The following is a 27,149-nucleotide window of genomic DNA, read 5'->3' on the forward strand; positions in this document are numbered from 1 at the left end:
AAACAGGATCTTATCATGGGAAGTGTCTGACAACCTCAATGCCGGGGATGCCACCGGCCCCAGCTCACGCTTCAGGACAGGCACCTGTTGTTCAGATTGCCCGACGCTTCCCTCTATAGAGGCTGTGGAGGGTTATGGGAGTGGGGGAGGAGCAGAGGCCACGGAGGATCTAGGTGGGGCAGGATGGGCCATGATGAGTCCCTGCCCCGCAGTGGCGGCCTGTGCACTGGGGATGGGCAGTGCCGGGGGTGAGTGCAATCTGATTTAGGGCAGGCTGGGAGAGGCTGGGGGATGCAGTTTGCTGTGTTTGAGCCATGAACCTGTCCCTGCCCAGGGCCCTGCCTGCTGGTGCCCCCCACAGAGCACACAGACTGTGACGCGTGCCTTGCCCAGGGCCCATGGGGGTGGCTTAACAGCTGGTAACAAGGGATTAGCCCATGGCAGGGCCCCTTTCCACAGGGGTCCTGGCCAGACCAGGGGTTATGGGAGCCCCAACCACTATCCTGTGAGGGAGAGCAGCTCTGGGCCCTGGGGACAGGCCCGTGGCGCCATGTGGTGCCCAAGGTGGTGTACAAGGCTCAGTGGTGCCATGCAGTGACAGGTGGTGTATGTGGCTCAGTGGGTCCCTTGGTGCCACAGGCAGTGGGGGTGAACCCACATGGAATCGGGGGAAGGGGCAGGCAGCCAAGGGGGAGCAGTGAGGGAGGGCGGGTGGCCCATGGGGAAGGAGGAACCGGGGGGCCATGAGGAGTGGAGGTGGGCATGGGATGGAAGGGGCTGAGAAAGAGCCTCATGGGGAACTGGGGAGATGAGGGTCAAAGGGAAGAAGTGGGTGGCCAGTGGGAGGCGGTGAGGAGGGAGAAGGGAGAGGGTTGGTCCAGGGGATGCCAGGGCAGGGGACCCATGAGATGGGAGTGGAGGAGGGGGAGGGGGCCTAGGGGTGAGAATGGGGTGCCCATAGGATGGTAATGGGGGAGACTAGAGGGTGGGGAGGGAAGATGGGAATTGGGGTCAGCATTCAGAGCCCCCCACACCATGTGCTGGCCCACTGTGCCCAGCTGGCTGGCACCTGGGCACACAAGAATGGCCTATTCTGCAGGCACAGAGCGCTTTGTGCCGGCCCTTGGGCTCCAGGCTCAAAGGGAACATTGTTCAGGGCCGGCAGCCTGCCACCCACCCCCACCCGCCGACGGTGGATTCCAGCACATCCAGCCGCTGTGGCACAGACTCCCTGGGGGCAGGGGCACCACTTAGAAGGTATTGGGGGGGGTTCTATTCTCCCTCCCCTGAGTTTCATACCTGAGGTCTGCTCACAGCACATGCCATTGCCCCGGATGGAGCTCCTGAGGGCAACACAGCTTGAGTGTGATATGTGATGAGTTCTGTGCTGCTCCCAGCTTCCACCCTTGGGCCAGGGAGTTTGTTTATAAACAGAGGCGGGGTAATTAAGATAGCAAAAGGCTTGTCAGTCAATTAAATTAAGGATCCTTACACGATCCCGAAAGCATTGCCAGGCACTCCAGTTACAAGATAGGAATAAGTGGTAAGAACAGAAAGAGGTTAATAGTGGTGTCCCCCAGGGGTCTGTATTGGAGCCAGGGCTGTTCAACATATTCATAAATGATCTGGATGAAGGGATGAGACTGAGGGAGACGTGCAGGGTCAGTGCTGCTCGTGCTGTTGGCTGCCTGAGGCCAGCACAGGCATGAGGAAGGCCTGGCACGGCCAGCACCAGCTCTGGGCACAGGTAGGGACCATGGATGCCCAGGGTCCTGCTGCCCTCTAGAGAGGGGCCAGAACAGCACATCTTATCTTTACCAGAGGAGACTTTACTGTCTAGCTTGTCAGCACAGAGAGGAACCAGGCTCCTGGACCAGCCAGGAGCAGGCCATGCCCTGCACCCGGGTGCTGACCCCGTCCCTACAGCTGTGCCCTCGTTCTCGAGATCAGCTGCCTTGGACCAGCCAGGAGGGTGTCACGCCCTGCACCCGGGCCCTGACCCCATCACTACAGCTGTGCCCTCGTTCCCGAGATCAGGGCCCCCTTGCATTGGGCCCATCCAATGTGCCGCCGGTGGCAGAGCCATCCAGTGGAAGTGCCCTTCTCAAGAGCCAGTGAGGGCTCAGCTGGGGGATTCCCAGCACCAAGGAACATGCCACCTCCTAGGCTTTGCTGCACAGCACTGTCACGCCCCTCCAGCAGAGACTCCAGGCACTAGGCTGCATGCAGGGCATGGCCCAAGATCAGGAGTGCTGTGCTGGCGGCTGCATCTCCTCCAGACAGGAACTCACAGGCACCGGCGGCTCCTCCCAAGGACTAGCAGGGTGAAACCAGGGCCAAGTTCCTTTCAATTCTGGGGAAGGTTCAAGGGCAGGGAATGGGGGTGGGTGTGAGAGAGAGGAACAAGGTGGGGACAGGAGAAGAGGAAGGGGGAGTTGTGCAAAACATTCAAGGGGCAAAGCCCTGGGCCTTCCCCCCATCCATTCTGCAGCCAAGACTCAAGCTCTCCTGGGCGGTGGGCAAGGTCAGCTCATTACAAAGCCAGTAACTGCACAACCCCAATGAGACTCCAAAAGGGGGGCACCTTGCTGGGCCTGGGGATGGGAGGGAGTTGGTGCCAGAGTTAGGAAGCTACTGGATTGCCAGACTCTTCTGGGAGGGGAGCAAGTGAGAACCTGAGAGGTAAATGGGAAAAATCTCCTGGTGGCTGCAGCCCTGGGGGAGCCAAGGAACTTTTTGTGTAAGTTTGGATGATAAAACTGCCTATGGGGGAGAGAGAAGGCCTGGCTTGTTACACTGTCCATACCCAGTCCACTGATCACCCCAGCATATGTAACCCTTAAAATCCCATAATGTGATGCCTCAGTGGCCAGTGCCTTCTGCCTCAACTCCTGCTGGTCCTCTCCTTTCCCTCTGCTAGGAGAATTCCCGCCCATAGCACAACCCTGCTCACCCCAGCGGGAACCCCCACAGCCTAGCTGCTGGCTTGTGGCCTCAGGACTCAGTGGAAAGGCTCCTGGGCTGAGAACAGACGTGGCTAGTTTCAGAGGAAAAGGAAAACATGCAGAGAGCGATCAGGGATTGAGAAGCGGGTTAGAATGGATGTGCCAGCTCTGAACCCCTTCAGCTACTCTTATTGCTCCTAGAGGCCTCAACTGTGCTAGGCGCTACACAGACACAGTGGGAGACAGCCCTGGCTCCAGCCACCTTACAAGCTCAATAGACAAGACACGGGGGAGGGGAAAGAGAGACACACAAATGGGAAAGGATTTGCCCAAGAATGCAGCCATCTCTGGAGCAGAACAGTGCTGATAGTGTATAGCAGTTTCAGATGGGACATGAACGCTATCAAACTTAAATTGCACAGGGAGCCTAGGGAGCCAGATTATAAAGGATGACCCACGTTTAGGATCTGTCCAAGACATCTGGCTTAATGCTCATACGCTAGTTGAAAAATGTGACGTGTAAAACTCTAAATGTAGCGCTCTGTAATAACTGCTACAAAACAAGGGCCCCCCCTTGGCCCTATCTCCCCTTCACAAGGCAACGCCTCTGGGGTCACAGCTCCTGCTAGCACCATGCTGGAGCAATAGCTCCAGGAACAGCTCAGAGGCTCCCCGCAAGAGAATCAAGCATAGGTGTGAATGTTCTTTTTTTCCCCAGGACAGTCACTGCAATGTTGCTGGAGGAATTTACCCAGCTAAACAGGTAAAACAAGCACTATCAATCCATTCAGAGTCACCGATCTGTGACCTTGCCTGGCCACAGTAAACTACAATGGAAAATTCATGTCACGCTTGTCTGCTCTAACCCCTGAGTGAACTGCCATAAAATGCTAATGGAAACAGGAACACCAAAAAACTTTGGATGCAGCTAACAAAGAATGAGAGGTGCATTTTGACCCTGCTGTGTTTGTAATTTGGCTGGTGATATCTGCCCTGTGGCAGTGGCAGCTGGAACCCATGCTGATTCCAGGTGGTAGGGAGAAAGCCAGTCTGTCTATCTTTGGGCTTTGTACCATTATCCATCCCTGTTTCAGGCCCAGATCCACAGAGGTATTTAGGCTCCTAACTTCCATTGCAGAGTCTTTGTGGATCTGCACCCCAGTGTGCCTCCCTGTAAAGTCTGTTTCACGTGTCCTGACAAAGACAGAGGGGAATTCTGCCCAGTTTTAGCCTTAGTTCTAACATATGGGTTATTAACGTTTCACAAATACGTGTATGGGGGAAAACATACATGGATAATTGACCATCGACCCAGAGTTAAGATTTTAAACTCTGAGAATGGTGACTGTGTCTGGTATCTGCCAGATGTAGCTATAGAGCAAAGGATCCTGATGCGCTGCTGATTGACGCCAGCTGGGCCATGGCCCTTTGATATTGTCAGAACAGCTGTGTGGTAATGAACATGTAACCCATCTTGTACAGGGTGGCTGTCTGGCCCCTTCTAGTCCCTTCACAACAAAGAGATTTATGAGTCTGTTCCTTGTGAGCTAACAGAGCTGAGGCTTTCAGTTTCACAGGTTGTGGGTTCAATCCCGGTAAACTGCTCCTTAAAACAGAGGAAATCCTTTACGAGGGAAGGAAAGGGCATGGTTTGGTCTAGTAACATGATGGGAGATGCATCCAATGTCAGGCAGATACTAGCTACCAGAGGGACACAAATGAAGTCTTCTGCAAAGTCTGATGGGACCAGATATGCTTGGGAAAATACAGCCCAGGCCAGTGGTGACATTAATGCAAATGCTATTGACTCAAAAACAAACCAGGAGAGCATGCGATTTTATATTGGGCTCAGCGCCTGATTTTAGGCCTAAAGAGTAAACAAGGTCTAAAAAGAACAAGAAGCCTCCAGAAAAGCTAATGTGTAGCTGCCACGGGGGCAGGGGGCCAGCTGCTTGGGCGGCCCTGGGTCAGCCACAATGGTGGTTGCAGGAAGTCACGGAAGTTGCAGGAAGCCCTACTAATAGATAATTGTCCTCCCCTTGGTAAGATTGATTACCCAACGAAGTGTCATTCTGATAAGGTCATGTTCCTCTTTCCGTATTCATTGGCTGATTTTCCTGACACCCAGTATGCAGGGCACACCACTTCCACCAGCTAATGGAAATAAGCTGCTGAATAAAGCCTTTATTGTTTTAGTAAGTTACCTCTGGACTCTTTAGTATTAATGCTCCAGAGCAAGCGCTACCTAGGAAGTCTGGCAGCACACTGGTTGCTCTACAGGGGGCTTGCCCTTGCACTGAGCATGCCCACCCAACCTTGCAGAGCTTCTGAAGATCACAACCTTAGGTTGGCTGAAGGCTTCACTTGTAGTTTTCTTCCAACCCAACTCAAATCATTAGCTTTCCCTCCACATCCAGCCCATTTGCTGCTCTTCAGCTGTCTTTAGAAAGGGGATCCAGGCGCTTCTCTCACTTTATTCCCATGATCTGTACTACTGTACCAGCACCACAAGCTAGATTTTCTCTTGTCCCCTTTTCTATTTCAGAAGAGTCACAGCTTCACGAGTGAAGTGTCAGAGCTCCATGCAAGAGTTGAGAGGCTTTCAGAACTGGGGCAGTGATGCAGTGGCAGTTACAGCTCTCCTTTCTCTGTAGACCAGTGGTCTCCAAACGTTTTTGATCGCGCACCCCATCAGTAAAAAAATTTTGAGCACGCACCCCCTCTCAGCTCTCAGCTAAACTGTCGAAGCAAAAAAAAAAAACAAACCCCACTCGGACTCCCAGCTGAACTGCTGAGGGAGGGGAAAAAAAAAAGCGATGCTTCTCTGGTGGGTGGCGCTCCTCCTGCCACGCACCCTGAAGGATCCTCCTGCGCACCCCACTTTGAAGACCACTGCTTTAGACCACAGATAGTGCCCTTTGTTTTCAATGTTTATTTTTAGGGCTGTTGATTAATCACAGTTAACTCACATGATTAACTAAAAAAAATTAATCACGATTAAAAAAATTAATCGCAGTTTTAATCACACTGTTAAACAATAGAATACCAATTGATATTTATTAAATATTTTGCATGTTTTTCTACATCTTCATACATATTGTATTCTGTGTTGTAACTGAAATCAAAGTGTATATTAGTTTTCATTACAAATATTTGCACTGCACAAATTATAAACAAAAGAAATAGTATTTTTCTGTTCACCTCATACAAGTGCTGTAGTGCAATCTCTTTGTCATGAAAGCGCAACTTACAAATGTAGATTTTTTTGTTACATAACTGCACTCAAAAATAAAACAATGTAAAACTTCAGAGCTTAGGAGTCCACTCAGTCCTGCTTCTTGTTCAGTCAATTCCTAAGACAAGCAAGTTTTGTTTACTTTTACAGGAGATAATGCTGCCCTCTTCTTATCTATAATGTCACCAGAAAGTGAGAACAGGCATTTGTATGGCACTTGTGTAACTGGCATTGCAAGGTATTTACGTGCCAGATATGCTAAACATTCGTATGCCCCTTCATGCTTCGATCACCATTCCAGAGGACACGATTCCATGCTGATGACACCTGTTAAAAAAATAATGCGTTAGTTCAATTTGTGACTGAACTCTTTAGAGGAGAATTGTATGTCCCCTGCTCTGTTTTACCTGCATTCTGCCATATATTTCATGTTATGTCAGTCTCGGATGATGACCCAGCACATGTTCATTTTAAGAACACTTGCACTGCAGATGTCACAAAACGCAAAGAAAGTACCAATGTGAGATTTCTAAAGATAGCTACAGCATTCAACCCAAGGTTTAAATCTGAAGAGCCTTCCAAAATCTGAGAGGGACGATGCATGGAGCATGCTTTCAGAAGTCTTAAAAGGACAACTCTCCAATGCAGAAACAACAGAATCCAAACCACCAAAAAAAATAAATAAAAAAAATCAACCTTCTGCTGGTGGCATCTGACTCAGATAATGAAAATGAACATGCATCGGTCTGCACTGCTTTGGATTATTATCGAGCACAACTGTCATTAGCGTGGACGCATGTCCTCTGGAATGGTGGTTGAAGCATGCAGGGACATGTGACTATTTAGCACACCTGGCACATAAATATCTTGCGATGCCGGCTACAACAGTGCCATGCGAATACCTGTTCTCCCTTTCAGGTGACATTGTAAACAAGAAGCGGGTAACATTATCTCCTGTAAATATAAACAAACTTGTTTGTCTGAGTAATTGGCTGAACAAGAAGTAGGACTGAGTGGACTTGCAGGCTCTAAAATTTTACACTGTTTTATTTTTGATGCAGGTTTTTTTGTACATAATTCTACATTTGTAAGTTCAACTTTCACGATAAAGAGATTGCACTACAGTACTGGTATTCAGTGAATTGAAAAATACTTTTTTTTTTTTTTTACAGTGTAAATGTAACCCACACACCGTCTGGGTGTGGTGTGGTGCTGTGTCCCTTCTAGTGGCATCAAGACCATTTAGAGAGAGAGAGAAAATGAGTCTGCTCGATAGCCTGAGCTACTAAGGAGGTGGCTTTTAGCTCATGCGGTAGAGGCTCATGCACTAAACTCCAGAAGGCCAAGGTTCAATCCCACCTGCTGGTGTCACAGGAATACAGCGAAACCCCGCTCTAATGTGATGTTTGGGGTCCAAAAAATTCCATCGTGATAAATGCGGGGTCGCGGTATAGCGGGGCTTCAAGCCGGTCAGTTTAAGTCAGTGGTCCCCAACGCGGTGCATTGATGGGGGCTGCCTAGTGCCCAGCAGGGGAGAGAGAAGTCCAAGGCCAGGGGCGCCGGTGCTCTCTGTCCCCGGCAGGTGTGGGGCCGTGGCTTCTCTCCGGCTTGGACTTATCCGGGACTTATCCAACCCCCCCGGTCCCGCCTCGATTGGAGCCTCAGTGTGCTGCATCCAGAAGCAGCCCTGGACAACGCTGCAGCAGCCTGGCTCCGGCGGGACCTGAGCTCGCAGCCCCGCCCCATTACCAAGCAGCTCTGAGCGGGAGGAGCTCAGGCCCCGCCTGAACCACGCAGCTTTGGCGCTGTCCAGGGCTGCTCCTGGACATGGCACACTAAGGTGCTAGGGGGAGGCGGAGGTGGAGGTCAGAGCAGGGCCAGGAGGAGCCTCCGACATTCTCATGGGGGCCCCTGCGGGGCCTGGGGCAAATTGCCCCACTTGCCCCAGCCCGGGCAGCCCTGCCCAAAGCTGCAGACTTAACTGAAAGCAACTTACAGAAGTGTTCCTGTTTTACACTCAGATGCCCAACTCCCAATGGGGTCTAACCCCAAATAAACTTGTTTTACCTTGTATAAGGCTTATATAGGGTAAACTCATAAATTGTTCACCCTAGATAACACTGATAGAGAGATATGCACAGCTGCTTGCCCCCTCCACCCAGGTATTAATGCATACTATGTATTAATTAATAAGTAAAAAGTGATTTTATTAAGTACAGAAAGGAGGGTTTTAGTGGTTCCAAGTAGTAACAGACAGAACAAAGTGAATTACCAAGTAAAATAAAATAAAACATGCAAATCTAAGCCTAATACAGTAATAAAACTGAATACAGATAAAATTTCACCCTCAGAGATGTTTCAATAAGTTTCTTTTACAGACTGGACGCCTTCCTAGTCTGGGCATAATCCTTTCCCCAGGTACAGCCCTTGTCCCAGGCCAGGTGGTAGCTAGGGGATTCCTCATGATGGCTGCCCCTTGTTCTGTTCCACCCACTCATACATCTTTTGCATAAGGTGGGAATCCTTTGTCCCTTTCTGGGTTCCCACCCTTTCCTTCTCAATGGAAAAGCACCAGGTTAAAGATGGATTCCAGTTCAAGTGACATGATCACATGTCATTGTAAGATTTCATTACCCACTTGCCAGCACACAGGTATACAGGAAGATTTACAGATAAAACAGAGCCATCTACAGACAATCGTCCTGGTGAATGGGACCCATCAAGATTCCAAACCGCCATTAATGGCCCACACTTTGTATAATTACAATAGGCCCTCAGAGTTATATTTTATACTTCTAGTTTCAGATACAAGAGTGGTACTTTATACAAATAGGATGACCACACTCAGTAGATTAAAAGTTTTGTAACGATACCTTACAAGAGACCTTTTGCGTGAAGCATATTTCAGTTACATTATATTTAAACTTATTAGCATATTTTCATAAAATCATATAGAGTGCAACGTCATAGCTTAATGCTTTGAATTCTGTTCATCAGTGTGGTTTGCTGCAGAATTAAAACAGAACTCAAAACACAATGCCTCCTCTGAGTTTAAGAAAACAATATACCTTTAATCCCCAAATAAAACTTTTTATTTGAATAAAAAGTTTACTGCTGTAGACTTAGAACTATCAGCCTCTAAATACTTTTAATAATTGGGCCACACTATTTGCAGCGCATACACTCAACTTCATCTTTTTCTCCTTTTTTTTTATTTAACTTTTTAATAATTGCTTGTGTTCTGAAACATGTTCTGATACAGATCTTAGTTTTCTTCCCATTTTAGTGTGTCAATTCTTTACACTGTTATCTGCTAACAGTTTGAAATGTGTACGTGGTGGATGTGAGATTCATCGATACGTTCAGATGTGCACGCACTTCAGAGCTTGCGTGAGCGTCTCTTTGTTTATTGTATCTTCTAGACCAATACACAGCCTTACTGCAGCAGGCAGCTTTGCATACACACACAGACTAATGTATTAGCGTAATACATATAGCTCATGCCATATATTGTATTTTCCTAATCAAACAAGTTATTTTTTTATATATTTGAATGATACAAAAGCAGGGTGAAAATCAGAAAAAAAACGAATAATACTTTTTGTAAACCCTGAGAATTGTTTGGTAAAAATCAGTTTAAACTGAAAACAAAGGGGCTTAACCACATAGTATTGAGGTGTCTGGGGAACACCCTGCATTACTTCAGTTAGAGACCTTGCCTGCTCAGGAGAGAACACTTGATTGTGCTTGGGGAATGCCCGGTCGAAAAGGGACCCTGGCGGCTCTGGTCAGCACTGCTGACTGGGCTGTTAAAAGTCCGGTCAGCGGTGCAGCTGGGCTAAGGCAGGCACCCAGCCTGCTGTGGCTCTGCACGCTTCCCGAAAGCTGCCGGCATGTCCCTGCAGCTACTAGGTGCAGGGGCGATCAGGAAAGCTCTGTGTGCTGACCCTGCCCCGAGCGCCGGCTCCGCAGCTCCCATTGGCCAGGAACTGGGGCCAATGGGAGCTGTGGTGGAAGAGCCTGTGGGCATGGAGCCACCTGCCACCCCTGAACCTTGGACCTGGGCTGGACATGCCTGCCGCTTCTGAGAGCTGCACAGAGCCAAGGCAGGCAAGGAGCCTGCCTTAGCCCCGCTGTGCTGCTGACCAGGAGCTGCCTGAGGTAAGCGCCAGCTGGCTGGAGCCTGCACCCCAGATGCAAGTTGGAACCCTCTCCCACACCCTAACTCCCTCCCAGAGCCTGCACCCCAATGCCCTGCCCCAGTGCTGAGTCCCCTCCTGCATTCAACCTCCCTCCTGAAGCGCGCATCCCCTCCTGTACCCCAACCCTAGGCCTGAGGCCTCTCCCACATCCAAACTCCCTCCTGGAGCTTGGACCTCACAACCTCTCCCACACCCCAACCCTCTGCCTGAGGCCTGAGCCCCCTCCTGCACCCCAAACCTCACATCCCCAGTGAAAGTGAGTGAGGGCAGGGGAGAGCAAGTGACGGAGCGATGGGGGATGGAGTGAGTGCGGGTATAGGGGAGTGAGTGCAGAGCACCCACGGGGAAAAATTGGTGGAAGCTCTGCACCCACCGGCAGCTCCCCACGCCACTCCCCAACCCCAGCTCATCTCCGCCTCCACTCCGGCCTCCTCCCCTGAGTGCCCTGCGTACCCGCTTTTTCCCCACGGCTCCCAGCACTTGCGTCGCGAAACAGCTGTTTCACAGCAGCAAGTGCTGGAAGGGAGGAGGGAGAAGGGCGAACACAGAGCACTTGGGAGAAGAGGCGGGGCTGGAGCAGGGATATGGGGAGGGGTCCAATAGAGGCAGGGAGGAGGCGGAGTTGGGGCAGGGACTTTGAGAAAGGGATTGGAATGGGGGCGGGGCAAGGGTGGAGTCAGGTTGGGGGCACCGATGAGTGGGGGGTGCTTTGGAGAAGAGATGGGGCAAAGGTGTCAAGTTGGCAAACCTAATTGTGCGTCAGCCAGTTATTTTGCACAATAAATGACTGGTGTCCCCCCATATTAGGTGATGGGTAGGACATTATGTGACCTCCCCCCGTGTCTCCCCCAACCTGGGCTGTGCTCTCCCCACCTCACTGTGTACGGGGCAGGGGGGGTCTCTGGCAGCCAGAGCTGGGCAGGGACCAGGACAGAGCCACATCAGGATGTTGCCTGGTGCAGGGCAGCAGCTCCCTGGGAGCGTGCCTGGCTCCGTCAGGCGTGGGCCACCTCCCACCCAGGGCTTGGCTTCCAGGACAGCGGCTGAGCAAGTCGGAGCCCCCCCCCGGGGACAGGAGCCGACTGGGGGCTGGCTTGCCAGCTGCCCTCAGACGCTGAGCCTGGGCGGAGGGGAGCCCAGGCAGCGGGGCTGCAAAAGGCTCTGGCCCAGGCCTTCTTCACCCCGGCCAGGCTGGCTGCTGGCCCGGGGGGGGCACCTGACCCATCGCGCCTCCGCAAGTCACCCCCTGCCCCCCCGTGCAAGGCAGGGGTGGTCACTAGGCGACCGCAGGCCAGAGCCAGATCCAGAGCCCCACGTGGCTTCTGAGCAGCCCGCGCCAGCTTGTCATGTGCTGCCCAGCGCCGCTACCGGGCCTGCGGGGGGGGAGTGGGGCTCCCTGGCGTCTGGCCCTGGGTTAACCCTGGACTCTCCCGGCGCCGGCTGCCGCGCGCCCAGGCCGGGCCGGGAACTAGCCCGCGGGCCGGGCTCGGGCGGTGACCGTGGCGCACCCACGTGGGGGTCACGGGGCGCCCCGCGCCATTGGGCGGAGCGGACACCCCAGCGGCAGCGGGCGCGTAGCCCCGCCCCCTCGCGCCTCAGTCCCGTCCCCGGCTTCCCGTGGGGCCGCGCGGCGCGCGGGAAGGGACAATGGCGGCGGCGCTGGCAGAGCGGAGCTGCCTGGAGCTGAGCGGGGCCGAGCGCGGCCCGCGCCGCCGGGTCCGGGAGCTCGCGCTGAGCCCGCCAGGTACCGGGATCCCCGCCCGGGCCTCCTCTCCCCGCCTGGCCGGCCCCGCCCATCCCCAGGGACCCCCCCGGGCTGCCTGCCCCTAGACACCCCCCGCCTGTCCGCCCCCGGGACCGCCCCCCCCGGACTCCCCGCCCCCGGGGCTTCTCTCTCCACCTGGCCGTTCCGGCCCCGCCCCTCCCTGCCCCAGGGACACCCCCCTCCCCGCCCAGCCTCTCTGTCCCTGGACACCCCCTGCCCACCTGTCCCCGTGACACCCCCCCCCGGCCTCCCTGCCCCAGGGACACCCCCCTCCCCGCCCAGCCTCTCTGTCCCTGGACACCCCCTGCCCGCCCGTCCCCGTGACACCCCCCCGGCCTCCCTGCCCCAGGGACACCCCCCTCCCCGCCCAGCCTCTCTGTCCCTGGACACCCCCTGCCCACCTGTCCCCGTGACACCCCCCCCCGGCCTCCCTGCCCCAGGGACACCCCCCTCCCCGCCCAGCCTCTCTGTCCCTGGGCACCCCCTGCCTGCCCCTCCCCGTGACACCCCCCCCCCCAGCCTCCCTGCCCCAGGGACACCCCCCTCCCCGCCCAGCCTCTCTGTCCCTGGACACCCCCTGCCCGCCTGTTCCCGGGACACCCCCCTCCCCGCCCAGCCTTTCTGTCCCTGGACACCCCCTGCCCGCCCCTCCCCATGACACCCCCCCCCCGGCCTCCCTGCCCCAGGGACACCCCCTCCCTGCCCAGCCTCTCTGTCCCTGGACACCCCCTGCCCGCCTGTCCCCAGGACACCCTCCGGCCTCTCCTCCAAAGCTCCCACGACACCCTCCCCCCCGCCCGGGTTGCCCCTGCCACCAGCCCACCCTGAGGGCCCCAGTCTCCCCTCCCGGATCCCCGCCTTGCCCACACTTGCCCCTTCCCTTCCCCGCAGGTGCCAGTGTGGGCCCCGGAGCCGGGCGCTACGCAGACAGTGCTGGCGGGTTCTGCTACCAGGAGAGCGCCCAGCTGGTGTCAGTCACCAGGAACCGCTTCATCCACTGGTAAGTGGTGGGGGAGGGCGCATGGGTATCAGGGACCCTGCCAGGCACCCCCATGTTGCTCCTGCCCTGGGGTGCATATTGCCTGCCCCATGGCGAGTATTGCCGTTGAGCAGGTATTGCCCCCTGGGCTAGGGGGAGACAAGTGTCTCGGTCTGCTCTTTCCCTGCATGGTGGGGGGCAATAGTGATGCCAGTTCAGTGCAAGGGGTCCCTTTAAAGTCAATGGATCGGATTTGAGCATGTGCCCAAGTGCTTTGCTGAATGGGATGAACAGCTGCATAGCGATCCTGAGTCATAGTGGGAACAAGCCCATAGCTCCCTGTAGCAGGATACTTTTGTCTGCCTGCTGCAGTCTATGGCCACTTTGACGCTAGGAAACTAGGTCAGTATAACTATGTTGCTCAGGGGTATGACAGATCCGTACCCCATAGCAATGCAATTAAACTGACACTACCCTGGTGTAGACAGCACTAGGTCCCATCCACCTAGCTACCGCCTCCCTGGGAGGTGGAGTACCAACATGAATTGGAGAAGCCCTCCTGTTGGGTAGGTAGCATCTTTACTGAAGCGCTACAGTGGTGCCACTCCAGTGTAGACCTGCCCTGTGAGTCTAAACCTGTGTTGTGTTGATCACTGCCGACCTGAGAGGCCTCACAATCATCAACGTGAAAAGCTTTTTTATTTTTTTTCAGGACCACTTCTGGAGACACTTTGGAGTTGGTGGAGGAGTCTCTGGATATAAACCTCCTGAATAATGCCATTCGGCTCAAAATCCAGAACTGTAGCCTCTTACCTGGAGGAGTGCATGTGTGTGAGACACAGAATCTCATCATCATCTTGATTTTGACCAATCAGACGGTGCACCGTCTGGTACTGCCACACCCTGCTCGCATGTACAGGAGTGTAAGTAGTCTGGGTAGAAATAACTGTACTTTGAGATTGTTTCAAGAAAATAATTCTAATAAACTAGCTACAAATTACCTTTTAGAATCAAAGATTGATGTTGGCATAAACATATCTGTGGTATGGCTTATTGGAACAAGCTTTGATGGAAAGTGATCTGAAACCTGTAGTTTCTCCACCTAGCATTTTTTGTATTTGTAAAGACTAGTTTAGAGCATTTTTTAGTATACAAACCTGCTGAAATAGTGGTACATATACTACACTAAATATTGCATGTACATGTGAAATACATGTCTGTGCTAATTTGCTTTTTGAATACTAAGATTAGGATTTTCAGAGGATCCTAGGGAGCTAGGCACCCAAATCCATGGGAACTTGAACTCTGGGGCCTAAGTTGTTTGAAATCTGTGACCATTACCATTTCAAGAGCTGTAGAGCAGGAGTGCAAGCTCAGGGTGTTTCTTTAAATCCCAAAGACTCCATGTATGTAGTCACCTATGCATCTATGATTCCCAAATTTTTCTGGTTGAGACTCCTTTAGAGATATGACACACATTCTTAGTTCCCAAACCAAACGATCCCAAATCATTGGCCAAGTGAAGCCTTGTGCTATACTCAGAGACAGAAATGCCCCTGATTCTAAGACCAGAAGGGATCATTATAGTCATCTTGTCTGACCTCCTGGATAACACGGGTCAGAGAACTTCCCCAAAATAATTCCTAGAGCAGAGCTTTTAGAAAAACATCCAATCTTGATTTGAAAATTGCCAGTGATGGAGAATCAACCATGAGCTTGATAAATTGTTGCAATGGTTAATTACTCTCCCTGATAAAAAATATCTGCCTTATTTTAGTCTGAAATTTGATAATTTTTGAAAACTGCACATGATCAATTCCAAAAATGCTGGGGGTATTCTAGACATCAAAAGGCAGAACCTTATTAATTTTGGTGAAAATGGAAAACTGGAAAAGCCCAATTTTCACTAAAATCCCCATTTGATCACTCATGATGCAGAGGTGAGAGAGTCACTTCACAGAGGCCTGTGGGAGGGGAGCAGAGTCACTCTGGATGCAGAGTTAATGACATTTAGGTTAGGGTTAGTGAGTCCCTTGGCTCTCAACTCTGGCCATGAACAGGTCCTTCCAGCTGGGCATGGCCAGGGGGGGCGGTGAGGGGCCCAGCTGGGTGTATAGCTGGGCCTACATAAGCCATGAAGTGTGGGATCTTCCAATTATTTTGTGGGATGCAAAGCACTTGTGCAGAACTGTGATGGTGTTACCAAGATTCTGGAATGTATCTGGGAGGGAGAGTAGGTCCACCAATGAATCAGAGTTATCTAATCTACTTACACTTTGAGATCCACTCTTAAATGGTCAACCCTTGCCAGCTAAAAATGAGAGAACCAAATTTAGGTGATCAGAGAACTTGCATCAAAAGATCTTTTCTCAGTAAGTAAAAGCCAGTAGTGGAGATTATGCATTTGTCATTCCTCTGGCAGTTCCTTGTATCTCTAGTCTAACAGTTCTGTGTGTTCTTGGGACTTGTACTCTTTTTTTTCTCTCTCTCTAACAGGAGCTGATAACAGAGGGCCAGATGCAGTCTGTATTTACAGATATTGGAAAAGTTAATTTTAGGGATCCTTCAAACTACCACATGATCCCTTCCATTCCTGGACTGGCCTCTAATTCCACTGCTTCAGCAGCTTGGCTTAGCAGTGATGGGGAGGCTCTCTTTGCTCTGCCGTCTGCTTCAGGAGGAATATTTGTCCTCAAGCTACCCCCTCATGATGGGCACGGTAAGAGTTGAGAGTAGAGTATAGAATCATAAGTATGTATTTATAGAGCGTGTGTTAGTGTTTCTCACACCTTCACCGATTGTCCTGCCTATGCAAAAACAGCCATTTCATGCTGGTATAGAAGGTGACACGTAGTGAAGGATGACCATGATTAGATTAATACTGGTCTGGATATAGTGGATATAGCGTACAGCAGGGGTTCTCAAGGGGTCGCGAGGTTATTACTTGGGGGGTCATGAGCTGTCAGCCTCCAACCCCTCTTTGTCTCCAACATTTATAATGTTGTTAAATATATAAAAATTTTAAATTTATATGGGGGGTCGCACTCAGAGACTTGCTATGTGAAAGGGGTTACCAGTTTAAAAAAAAAAAAAAAAAGGTTTGAGACCCACTGGTGTACAGACTTCACACTCCCCCTCATGGTTTTGTCAGTGCCTCTCAGTCCTGACCTGCAGCATCCCTTCCTATTTCAGTTTTGGGCTTCATTTGATTTTGACTTGAGTGCTTATTGTAACCTGACTCCCAAAATGCTTGATAATTCGTGTTTGTTGAAGCAGCAAATGATATTCTGCACATTGCTGAGCAGTTTCATTTGCATTTTTTTCAGGGATAGTTTCAGTTGTGGAGCTGAAGCAGAGCTCTGTGATGCAACGTTTGCTTACAGGTTGGATGCCAACTGCTATCAGGTTAGTGATGTCATGTGACACACAGGACTGTCTCTTTTAACGCCCTGCATGGAAGCACGTGGATTGTATTCAGGTAAATTCAAAGGTAGACAAACACATTGCACTGGTAATGCTCAGCATTGAAATAGCACTTTTAAAAAGAGGTTAGGAACTTGCTGTAGGCCACACAGTGAGTCACAGTGACAAAATTGGGATCAGGAGTGAGGATCTGGCTTAGTCCATTTTACTGTGCTGCCTCTGGATCTGCGTGGCTGAGATCGCCATGAACATGTTGCTTTAGTAACTGGCCCCTGGACTTTTACCCAGGAGTGAGTTGGCAGCCAGTGCAGATTAAGGATGACAAATATGCTCTCTTTCCAGAAATCTGATGGTGACAGATGCATGGATCACCGTGGTCCATATTTGTGTGTAATAGGTGAAATCTCTTGGGTAGCTGAAGACAGGACAAGGTGTTCCTAGCCACTGCTACTCTATGGGCATCTGAAAGGGGGGACAAGTTCAGTAAGACCTCAGATTACTTTGACAACCATTGGGAAGCTCCCCATAATTTAGGGAGCCAATATGGATCTGACCACTTCAAAATACTTCCTCCTGCCTTGACTTTCATAAGAACATAAGACTCTCCATACTGGGTCAGACCAAAGGTCCATCTAGCCCAGTATCCTGTCTTCCAACAGTGGCCACTGACAGATGCTTCAAAAGGTACGAACAGAACAGGGCAGTTAAGTGATCCCCATCCCCCGTTGTCCAGTCTCAGCTTCTGGCAGTCAGAGGCTTAGGGACATGCACTAGCTATTGATGGACCTATTCTTCATGAACTTCTGATACTTTTTTGATCCAGTTATAGTTTTGGCCTTCACAACATCCCCTGGCAACGAGTTCCACAGATTGAACTGTGTGTTGTGTGAAGAAATACTTCCTTATGTTTTAAACCTGCTGCCTGTTAATTTCACTGGGTGATCCTTAGTTCTTGTGTTATATGAGGGAGTAAATAACACTTTCTTATTCACTTTCTCCACATCAGTCATTTTATAGATCTTTATCATATTCCCCCCCCACCCCCAGTCATCTCTTTTCCAGTCTTTTTAATCTCTTCTCGTACGGAAGCTGTTCCATGCCTTAATCATTTTTGTTACCCTTCTCTGAGATGGGATAACCATAACTGCATGCAGTATTCAAGGTGTGGGCATACCATATACACATTATTTAGTTTTCTATTCTTATAACCTCTCTCATCTCCCTGAGTATTTCACAATCACCATCCTAATCAGGTAGTCCGTGGTATATCCGTACTGCTACACTCTTATTATTCAAGCATGGAATTTCTATCCATAGAGATTCTGTGATACAGTTTGATTCATTTAAGTTTTTTACTATATTTGACCTATGCTTTTGTTCGGTGCCTTCCCCCCCCCCCCCCCAGCAGAACCTACTCTATCATTCTTATATATTTTGTACCCAGGTATTAACGTGTCCCATTGATTATCCTCTTATGTCAATATTCTCATTTAATACCAGGCACTCAAGTTCACCAATCTTCGTATTTAGACTTCTAACATTTGTATAGAAGTGCTTCTAAAATTTGTCACTTTTTAGTTGTTTGCCTTCATGTGATGTACTTAAATGGGACTCCTTTTTATTTGACTGTTTCTCTTTAGTTCCTACCTCTACTGTATCAGCTTCTATCCTTTCCTCTTTTGTAGGATATAGAGAATCCCTGTTAATAGATCCTCCCCTAAGGGATGTGTCTGTCAGAAGCATGTGCTCCTCTGCACCCATCTGCTTTCTCCCACTCCTTAGTTTAAAAACTCCTCTATGACCTTTTAAATTTTACATGCCAACAATCTGGTTCCATTTTGGTTAAGCTGGAACCCATCCTTTATGTATAACCTCCTTTCCCCAAAGGTTCCCCAGTTCCTAATAAACCTAAACTCTCCTCCCTACACCATCATCTCATCCATGCACTGAGACGCTACAGTTCTTCCTGTCTAATTGGCCCTGCATGTGGAACTGGAAGCATTTCAGATAAAGCACCGTGGAGGTACTGAACTTTTATCTTTTACCTTTTATCTTTTACCTTCACCTCCAGGACCTCTCGCCTATCTTTTCTTATGTCATTGGTACCTACATGTAGCATGACCATCAGCCCCCCTCAAGCACTGTGCATACATCTATCTAAATGTCTTGAAAAATCCACAGCCTTTGCACCTGGCAGATAATTCACCATGAGATTCTCCTGATCATCACAGACCTGGCTATCTATGGGTATGTTTTCACTACCGGAAATTGGCGAGCAGAGATCGATCCATCGAAGGTCGATTTATCGCGTCTAGTCCAGTGTAGACCTGGCCTATATTTCTAATGATCAAATCCCTCATTACTATTATGTGTCTCTCCCTAATAACTGGGATCTTGTCCTCTGGCGAGGTATCTTCAGTGTGAGAGGGTACCATGACATCATCTGGAGGGAGGGTCCCAACTGTGGTATGGTTTCCCTCTCTAGTTTGATCTCCTCCCCCGAGACTTTCATCCTCCTCAACAGTGCAGAAACTGTCACAGGGGGTGGGACTACCTTGCTGTGTTTTGCAAAGTCTCATCTATGTACCTCTGTCTCTCTCTTATCTCCAGTTCAGCCACTCTGGTCTCAGGAGACCATAATCGATCTCTTAGGGCCATGAGTTCCTTACACTGATGCGCACGTACGCCACCTGGCCGCAGGGCAGGTGATCCTACATGTTGCATTCAGTGCAATAAACCGGATATTCCCCACTCTGCTGCTGGCTTCTGCCTGCATTCTTTTGAACAAGAGGAGTGTCATAAGCTCTATGGGATCACAAGTGAGAGTTATTGTGCTGGAAGAGAGATTGCATCTTCCAGTCCTTTGGGTTCTCTCTCAAAGGCTCTATTGTGGCCACACCTATTCCTGCCTGCTCTCGCAGTCCCGTCTGCAGCACCTCATGTTAAACAGTGTCAAAGGCATCTGTTGGATCTATAAGTACTAGATCTGTGACCTGTCTATTGCCGTCAGTGCTGTCTCTGTGCCATGAAGCCAAATTGAATGGATCCACAGCCTGGTCTACAAGGGCAAGTTCTTTGGCGGTATAGCCTTATGCGTGAGTTGAAATGATACCATTATACCGACAAAATCCCTGATCAGGACAGTCTCCTTCTGACATAAGAATGCCTCTTTTCAGTTTAGCTTGTTTCTTGAGGAAGAGGTTTAAGCTAAACTGATAAGATGCTCTTCTGTCAGAATAAGTGTTTCCCCGCATGGGGAGATTGTCAGTACAACTAGTAAAGCGTTCCCATGTCAAGGATTCCTGAAACGTATGTTGTGTTAAAATGCTGCTAGTTAGCCTGCATGCATCCTTGTGCGCTTCACCAAAGGGGGGACAGTTAGTGACTGGATGTTAATCGGCAAGTTCAGATGACTTTTTGAGGATAGAGGTGTTTAAATGTTTTAAGTAACTTGTTACTGTCCTCAGTTTGCACTCTCTCCCCCCCTGTGGTCTGACAGCATTACATGACATTTTGATTAAAAAGCTACAGTAATATAAAATTAACATGACACAATTAAATGGATTAAAAGCTAGCTAGCTGATAGGGAGTCATGGAACAGGTGTTTTCTGATGGAGTCCTGCAGGGATCACTTCTTGGCTTTACCCCATAACACTGGAAGAAAATGTAAAATCATCACTGACAGTTTTCAGGTGACACACAAATTTGAAGAGGACAGGTCACTGATACAGAGCAAACTGGATCTCTTGGTAAACTGGTACAAGCAAATAATACGTGTTTTAATATGGCTAAATGCAAACGTATACACTTAGGAACAAAGAATGTAGGCCACACTTAGGATGAGGGACTCTCTTTCAGTCATTGCTTTCCAGGATAGATGTTTTTTCTTGGAGGGATTGATAATCAGCTGAGCATGAGCGCTCATTGCAACTCTGTGGCCAAAAGGCCCAGTGTGATCCTTGGATACATAATTAGGGGAATCTCGCATAAGAGTAGAGAGGTTATTTACCTCTGTGTTTGACACTGGTGTGACTGCTGCTAGAATCCTGTGTCCAGCACTTCAAGAAGGATGTTGATACATTGGAGAGGGACAGAGAAGAGCCATGAGAATGATTAAGTGATTGGAAAACCTGCCTTATAGCGATAGGCCCAGGGAGCTCAACCTATTAGCCTACCAAAGAGAAGGTTAAGGGGTGAGTTGATCACAGCCTAAGTACCTATGTAGGGAACAAATATTTAATAGTGGGTTATTCAGTCTAGCAGGGAAAGGCCTAACACCATGCAGTGACTGGAAGTTGAAGCTAGATACATTCAGACTGGAAATAAGATGTAGATGTTGAACAGTGAGAGTAGTTAACCATTGGAACAATTTACCAACGGTTGTGGTGGAGTCTCCATCACTGACAATTTTTAAATCAAGGTTGGATGCATTTCTGAAAGCTCTGCTCCAGGCATTATTTCAGGGAAGTTCTCTGTCCTGCATTATCCAAGAGGTCAGACTAGATGATCACAATTATCCCTTCTGACCTTTGAATCTGAGTAATTATTCACCTATTACGCTGTAAGCCCCTTATGACAGGGAGCTCACTGTCTTGTATGTGCAGAGATTTCCTCCCCTCAGTGCAGTGAATACTCAGTGAAATCATTCTGAATTACTACTTGTGTTTTCAGAGGTGACCAAGGCCCTTCAGACCTTCCTGTCAGCCTCTCCGTTCACTGCCTTGAGCATGATGCCTTCCTTTTCGCACTCTGCCAGGATCACAAACTCAGGATGTGGTCTTACAAAGTGAGTGAGTGTTTTGGGTTGTGATTTGCTTTGCAGATGGGGATGATTCAGGGCTAGTTACACCACATGGATGATATCGAGGTGCTGTGAGACAGAGGATGGGCTGTTGATCCAGCAGTGATTCTGAGACTTGGCTAAACTGGTACTCCGTGAACTGGCCGTGAGTTTGTTGAGTAGCAGGATTTCAGGAAATATGAAGAAATAGGGAGGAGAATAAAGGGGAAAAATGGACCTGGGGCTAGTCCAAGATAAGGTGAGCTACGAGAGAAGGTGCGGAACTGCTGCTGGACTTGCATATTAAAGGACAGGAGGTGGAAAAGCTCCACCCCTAACCTTCCTTTGTGTTTCTTGTCTGCTGTCTTTGTTCTGGGCAGGACCAAATGTGTCTGATGGTAGCCGATCTGCTGGAGTTCGTGCCTGTGAATAAGGACCTGAGGCTCGCTGCTGGAACGGGACACCGATTGCGGCTGGCCTATTCGCAGTCACTGGGGCTCTACCTTGGTGTTTATATGCATGCACCCAAGCGAGGACAGGTACAAAATGACCAGAACCTTCAAGAGCTGCCATTCTAGGCAAAGACAGTGAATTATTGGGATGCACCCAGGTTTCTGAGCTTGTATATGGGGTGGCACATAATAGCAAAAAGAGTATTTGCCAACATGCACTGCACGGAATAGTAGCTTCTGAATAGCGTTTCTCATCCCAAAACATTTTGCAAGATGCTCATGAGTCTTTGGGAGTAGAACTTTCCATGTTTGGTGTCTGCCAGTGGGTCTGCTGTTCGGGAAATGGAGGAGGAGGGAAAGGGATTCACTTTTGAGAATGGGTAGAATGGAGTGACATTACCCTTATAACAAATTCTTGCACTGCTTTTTAAACAGCTGTAGTAAGTTGGGAGCAGAGATTTGAGGTTTGATGTGGTGATAAACCGTGGGGCAAATGGTCGTGTGGAGGCTGGTTTTGATTTAGTCCAGTTATGGAGGTTTTCAAATGATTCAAGATGGGAGTTTTAGTGAGCTACTGTTGTGTGTGGGGAATCTACTTTCCAGCTGTGTAAGTCAGGGCTGCGCAGGCATGCGTAACTAAGGTAATCAGGGAGCCCTACTTCCTTCACTCTATGTTTAACTATTGAAAGAGTGCAGAATGTGCATATTAAGTGCTTAGAGCCAAGCACCATCGTAAACGGCATGCTCAGAGTGCATAAAACGATGCACAAACTGGTTTCACATTTGGTGTTCTGGTGGGGCTGGGGAGGTGCTTTGTGACAAAAAGGCATCTAGGAGATTCCCAGCAACCAGGTACCCAGGAGGAAAACCTTAAGGCTGTAAAGTAAAGCTGCCAAAAGTGTGTAAATGATCCAGCAGCATTAACTCTGGGCCTTGGGGGTGTGTGTATCTTGATAGTCTTTACTTATGTTCCTATACAATAATCTCTGTAGGAGCCCTGCCTTATTCAGTTCACGGTGAATGAGGCAGGGATGCAGCATTTATTTTTAAATATCTTGCTAGAACCGAAATGAAGAGGACAGATATATACAGAATGCACCTGCAATCTGTCAACCAGTTTCCTTTTGGGAACACTCTAGAACTATGGTAACAGTCAGTATTTTAAATTAAGGATGAGTATATTTTAAATTATTTCTGTGCTCACTGGTTACATCGCACACTCATTCACTGCTATGAATATGGCCCTCGGTGAGTATGGATCGGTAGGTCCCTTACCGCCCGCACAAAATGCCTTTAGTTGAATGTGTCACTTTAACTTTGGCAGCACCTGGGTTGAGTGCTATATTTTGCATTAATATCCATTGTGCTGGCATGGAGGCATTCCACTCCTGTACCCGGGCCCATTGTGATAGGCGCTGTACAGACATGGAACAAACAGGTGGGCCCAGCCTCAGAGAGTTTACATCTTCACTACACAGTTTAGAATGAATAGTCACTGCGTGGATTGGGCTGTCTTAGCCAATCCGAGTACTTAGGGTTTCAGAGTGAAGTGGTACAGCTGTTTGTGTGTGCGCGCAGCATCTCTGGGCGAGGCAATTGCATTTTAGTATCATATGCGCTGCCTTGCACTACTTGGCACTAGTTCTTTCAATCATAAGATTCAAAACAAAGTACTTCAGTATCAGATGCTTGGATAACGCCGTGATGAGTGTGGGATAAGAACCTGAGTAGAACAGTTTTACTGTGTCACTTTGATAGCATCTTTATTTTAGTTAGGATGGCTCTTTTCCAGCCACTGACTTACCTTGTGCATGTGTGCAGTTCTGTGTCTTCCAGCTGGTGAGCACTGAGAGTAACCGCTATAGTCTTGACCACATATCCTCGCTATTCACCTCTCAGGTGAGTGCCAGTGCTACACTCCTTGGGGAGGTGGGGTGGGATATAAAAGGAGTAGTGGGCAGAGTCTCGCTGGAAGAAGTGTACAGATCCATAAATCTGATATAAGCCTGGGTACTTCTAGTAAGAATAAACAGGATCTGGGTTTGCTTCTATAAATGTGACAAAATAACATTACATGTTTCTCTGGCTTATGCACTTGTACCCACTGAGAGCTAAGTTTAAACGTCACTTGCATTTTTGGTGTGTTAATCAAGTCTCCATGCTATCTTTTTCTCCTAGGAGATGCTTGTTGATTTTGCCTTAACACCAGCTGAGATCTGGGCGCTGTGGCACGATGATGAGAATCAGACTATTGTGAAATACATCAACTTTGAGCAGTGAGTCTCCCTCCCGTTTTACTGATTAACCTTGTGGGGTAGCAATTGCAACGGTCACTATTACTGTTTGCTAAAATCATTCCTACATTTGCTTCTCTCCACTTGCTTCCTTTCCTATCCACTTGTGCTCAGTTTTTCAGAAATAGTTCATTGTCTGTTGGCTAATTTCCTTAATATCCCAGGGCGTGAGGCGTCTGTCCACTCCTTTCTCCTTGTAACATAGGTTATTTAGGTTTTTAACCCTGCTTTATTATAGTAGCTAAAGCTGTGATAGAAAGTAAGCAGGGTTAAGAACTCAGAGTCTGGCATGATTAGATGATCACAGGGAACATCTGTGTCATTCCCAGCTTCTTCCTCACACTTTTGCCAACTTTTACATATTCATCTGGGGCAAGTAGGAATTGTTTGGAGGACCAATGAGTAAAGATATTAGTTTATTCATTGGCCTTGTGAAGGTGGGCAAATAGACACTGTATCTGGGCCCTTGGACTGACTGACTGAAATACCTGGGTAGAGGTAGAATGAGTTACAAGTGTTCTGCTTCACTTTAGGCACATGAATCTGCCATTAATTCTAACTGGGCAGAGTTTCAGAATCCACCCATTTCTGCATACATGTCAGTAAAACAAAGGGAGGGCACAGCATGATATCATAATGATGAGCTTGGGATAAGAATCTAGATAGCTGGCTAGGTATAGCCATGGGTTAACTGGACAGCAGAGTAAACAGAAATCAGGATGTAGCACTTGTATGTAAGTCATTAGTCATCTTGGTTAAGATTATCCTACCATATGCCCCATCTGGACTAGCACTGAATTAAGATCTGTGATTACTACAGTTGAACTCACTTCAGACTAGAATTACCGGAGAGTTTAGCGTTCACTGCGACTGAGCATACATGACGGATGGAAATTCTTTTCTCCTCAGAAATATTGCAGGCCAGTGGAACCAAGTTTTTGTGCAGCCTCTGCCGGAAGAAGAAGTGACTATTAGAGATGATCAAGACCCTAGGGTGAGTGAACAATACAGTACCAACCAGGAGTAACTTGGGCTGTGTCCCTAGCTTCCTTTCTGTCTTTTCTGCAGGGGACAGAAGTAGAAAGACGATTGGGACAGATCAGTGTATGCAATATAACTTTATTTTGTATGTTGTCCTTTATACAAACGGTATCTTTAAAGCTTCACAGAACTGAATGAGACAACAGACCCATAGTATACATGACAGTGGTGTGAAACACTTAAGCTGGCCATAAGGCCAGCAGCTGAGGAGGAATAGAAATTGTTATAAGCAAGGGAGAAAGTCTTTCAAGATGAGATTTGTAAAACAGCTTGACATCAGCGAGGAGACTGATCCAGGATAGCTGCTTCTGATGGCAGGAGCTGTTAAGAAGGTAGATTGAGAGGCTAGAGCAAACATGGATTTCCAGCTTGAGCAGGAATGAGGATGTGATGGAGTGGTCTAAGGATGGGGATGAGGGAGCAGAAGCATTATGCTACTTAGTGGATGTGACGAGGCCTGAGGAGGCGCAGAGGAGGTAGAAAAGAGGGCTGAGGTATAGACAAGGGCAGAGTTGCATAAAACTCTGAAGAGGGGACAGTGAGTTGGAATTCGATACAGCAAGGGACTTTGCTGTGAATTAGGGATTTTAGTGTGAATTAGGGCAGCTGGAGATTGAAAAGAAGGATGTGAGTTCCTCAGGCCTGGAAACTTGATCTAGGAGGAGACACATTTATGGGACCGAAGGGAACACAGGAATTGCCAGTGCCATGGGAAGGGGAGTAGAACTTAGACATGGCAGCCTGAAGGTGCTCCTTGCTCCTCATTGCATACGATACAGGTGGGACGGAAAGAGGGGGTGTTGAATTCTAGGGGATGCTGAAGTCTAAGGGGTGCTATGAAACCAAACCCTCAGTTTTACCAACACTAAGGAACTGTGCTGCCTTCTGTCCCCACGAACAGGAAAGACAGCCTCTTCTTTGCAGTCTCCTTTCAGGCTGTTCGCTGCGGAGTTCATCCCTACAGTGTGTGTCTGGCTGCTTTGCATTCTGTGGGTGACTTACCTCATTCTGTGAGACTAGACCATCTATGCTGGGTTTCAGATTGTCAGAGTCCTTTTGCAGAATAAACCATTGCAAGGCCAGTAATACTGTAGTGTACAGTGCCACCTGTTAGCAGGCTCCTGCAGAAGAGATGTGGAATTCCAGGAGCCTGGAATGATGAACTGTAATTAGAAGCCTGCATCACTTTGAATAAATTTGCTTCTCTGAATTACCATTTTGTTATTTCACAGGAAACTTATCTGGAGTCTCTCTTCATGCCTGGTCGGTTCACAAATGCTGCTTTACTCAAAGCTCTACAGGTTAGCGAACAATCAGTTTGTGCTCCCTCAGTTCCAGCCACGTTGTGCCACTTGTGGCTGCACAAAGTGGACATGGGGTCACTCGAGGAGAACTCTCAGCTGACCTGCATGCCATCCGTTGGCATAAGGCCCCCCAGAGACCAGTCACCATAAATTAGAGCAGCCCTTAAACGAGTCTAACTTTTGCTGATGGGCTGGGAAAGGATGCGTAACTTGCTCCTTGACAGCCTCACGTCACCTGAACTGACCAGTTCTCGGTACAGGAGAACATCTGGGCCTGCAAAAGCTGCATTTGTGTTTATACAGTGTCGTAGGTGTGCTTGATGGGCTACAGAACAATGAAGGCTCCCTGCCCTGAGGCGCTTAGTTCTCCGTGCGCATAACACCACAAAGTACAGGCAGTTGGAGGAGGAAGACGGCTATAATAGTGAAAGGTCCCAAGGATGCTGAGATGGGAAGAGCGGCGAGAGCAGTTTCTATGGTCTGGAAAGGGTGGAGGCTGGGCATGGTGACTGAAGAACAGTCTGAGATGAGGATGTTTATACAGTGGCTGTATGCAGCCTGCCCAGCATGTTGCAAGGAGAGTCCAGGCTAGGGTCCTGTGGATGAGGGCATACAAGAACATGTAGGTATGTGGAGAGAAAAGAGCCCGAGGAGAAGGCAAGGATAGCAGGTAGTATGGCCAGAGGACGATGGAGGAGTGGGAAAGAGAGCAGGCAGGAGGTTTCAAGG

At 49.1% G+C, this 27,149-nt stretch overlaps 1 protein-coding gene across 2 annotated transcripts in view; it reads left to right on the forward strand.

Moving 5' to 3' along the window:
- Window positions 1-12,029: 12,029 nt before the first annotated feature.
- NUP160 (nucleoporin 160) overlaps window positions 12,030-27,149 on the forward strand; it is a 55,288-nt gene continuing 40,168 nt past the window's right edge. For both annotated transcript variants that reach the window (XM_030561958.1, XM_030561959.1), the window contains exons 1-11: window positions 12,030-12,126; window positions 13,039-13,147; window positions 13,839-14,049; window positions 15,623-15,845; window positions 16,453-16,531; window positions 21,221-21,335; window positions 21,710-21,868; window positions 23,603-23,680; window positions 23,960-24,057; window positions 24,985-25,069; window positions 26,349-26,417. In XM_030561958.1, coding sequence (XP_030417818.1) covers window positions 12,030-12,126; window positions 13,039-13,147; window positions 13,839-14,049; window positions 15,623-15,845; window positions 16,453-16,531; window positions 21,221-21,335; window positions 21,710-21,868; window positions 23,603-23,680; window positions 23,960-24,057; window positions 24,985-25,069; window positions 26,349-26,417 — 1,323 coding nt within the window. The remainder of the gene's footprint in view (window positions 12,127-13,038; window positions 13,148-13,838; window positions 14,050-15,622; window positions 15,846-16,452; window positions 16,532-21,220; window positions 21,336-21,709; window positions 21,869-23,602; window positions 23,681-23,959; window positions 24,058-24,984; window positions 25,070-26,348; window positions 26,418-27,149) is intronic.

Source organism: Gopherus evgoodei, chromosome 4, assembly GCF_007399415.2.
Source record: "Gopherus evgoodei ecotype Sinaloan lineage chromosome 4, rGopEvg1_v1.p, whole genome shotgun sequence".
NCBI lineage: Eukaryota > Metazoa > Chordata > Testudines > Testudinidae > Gopherus > Gopherus evgoodei.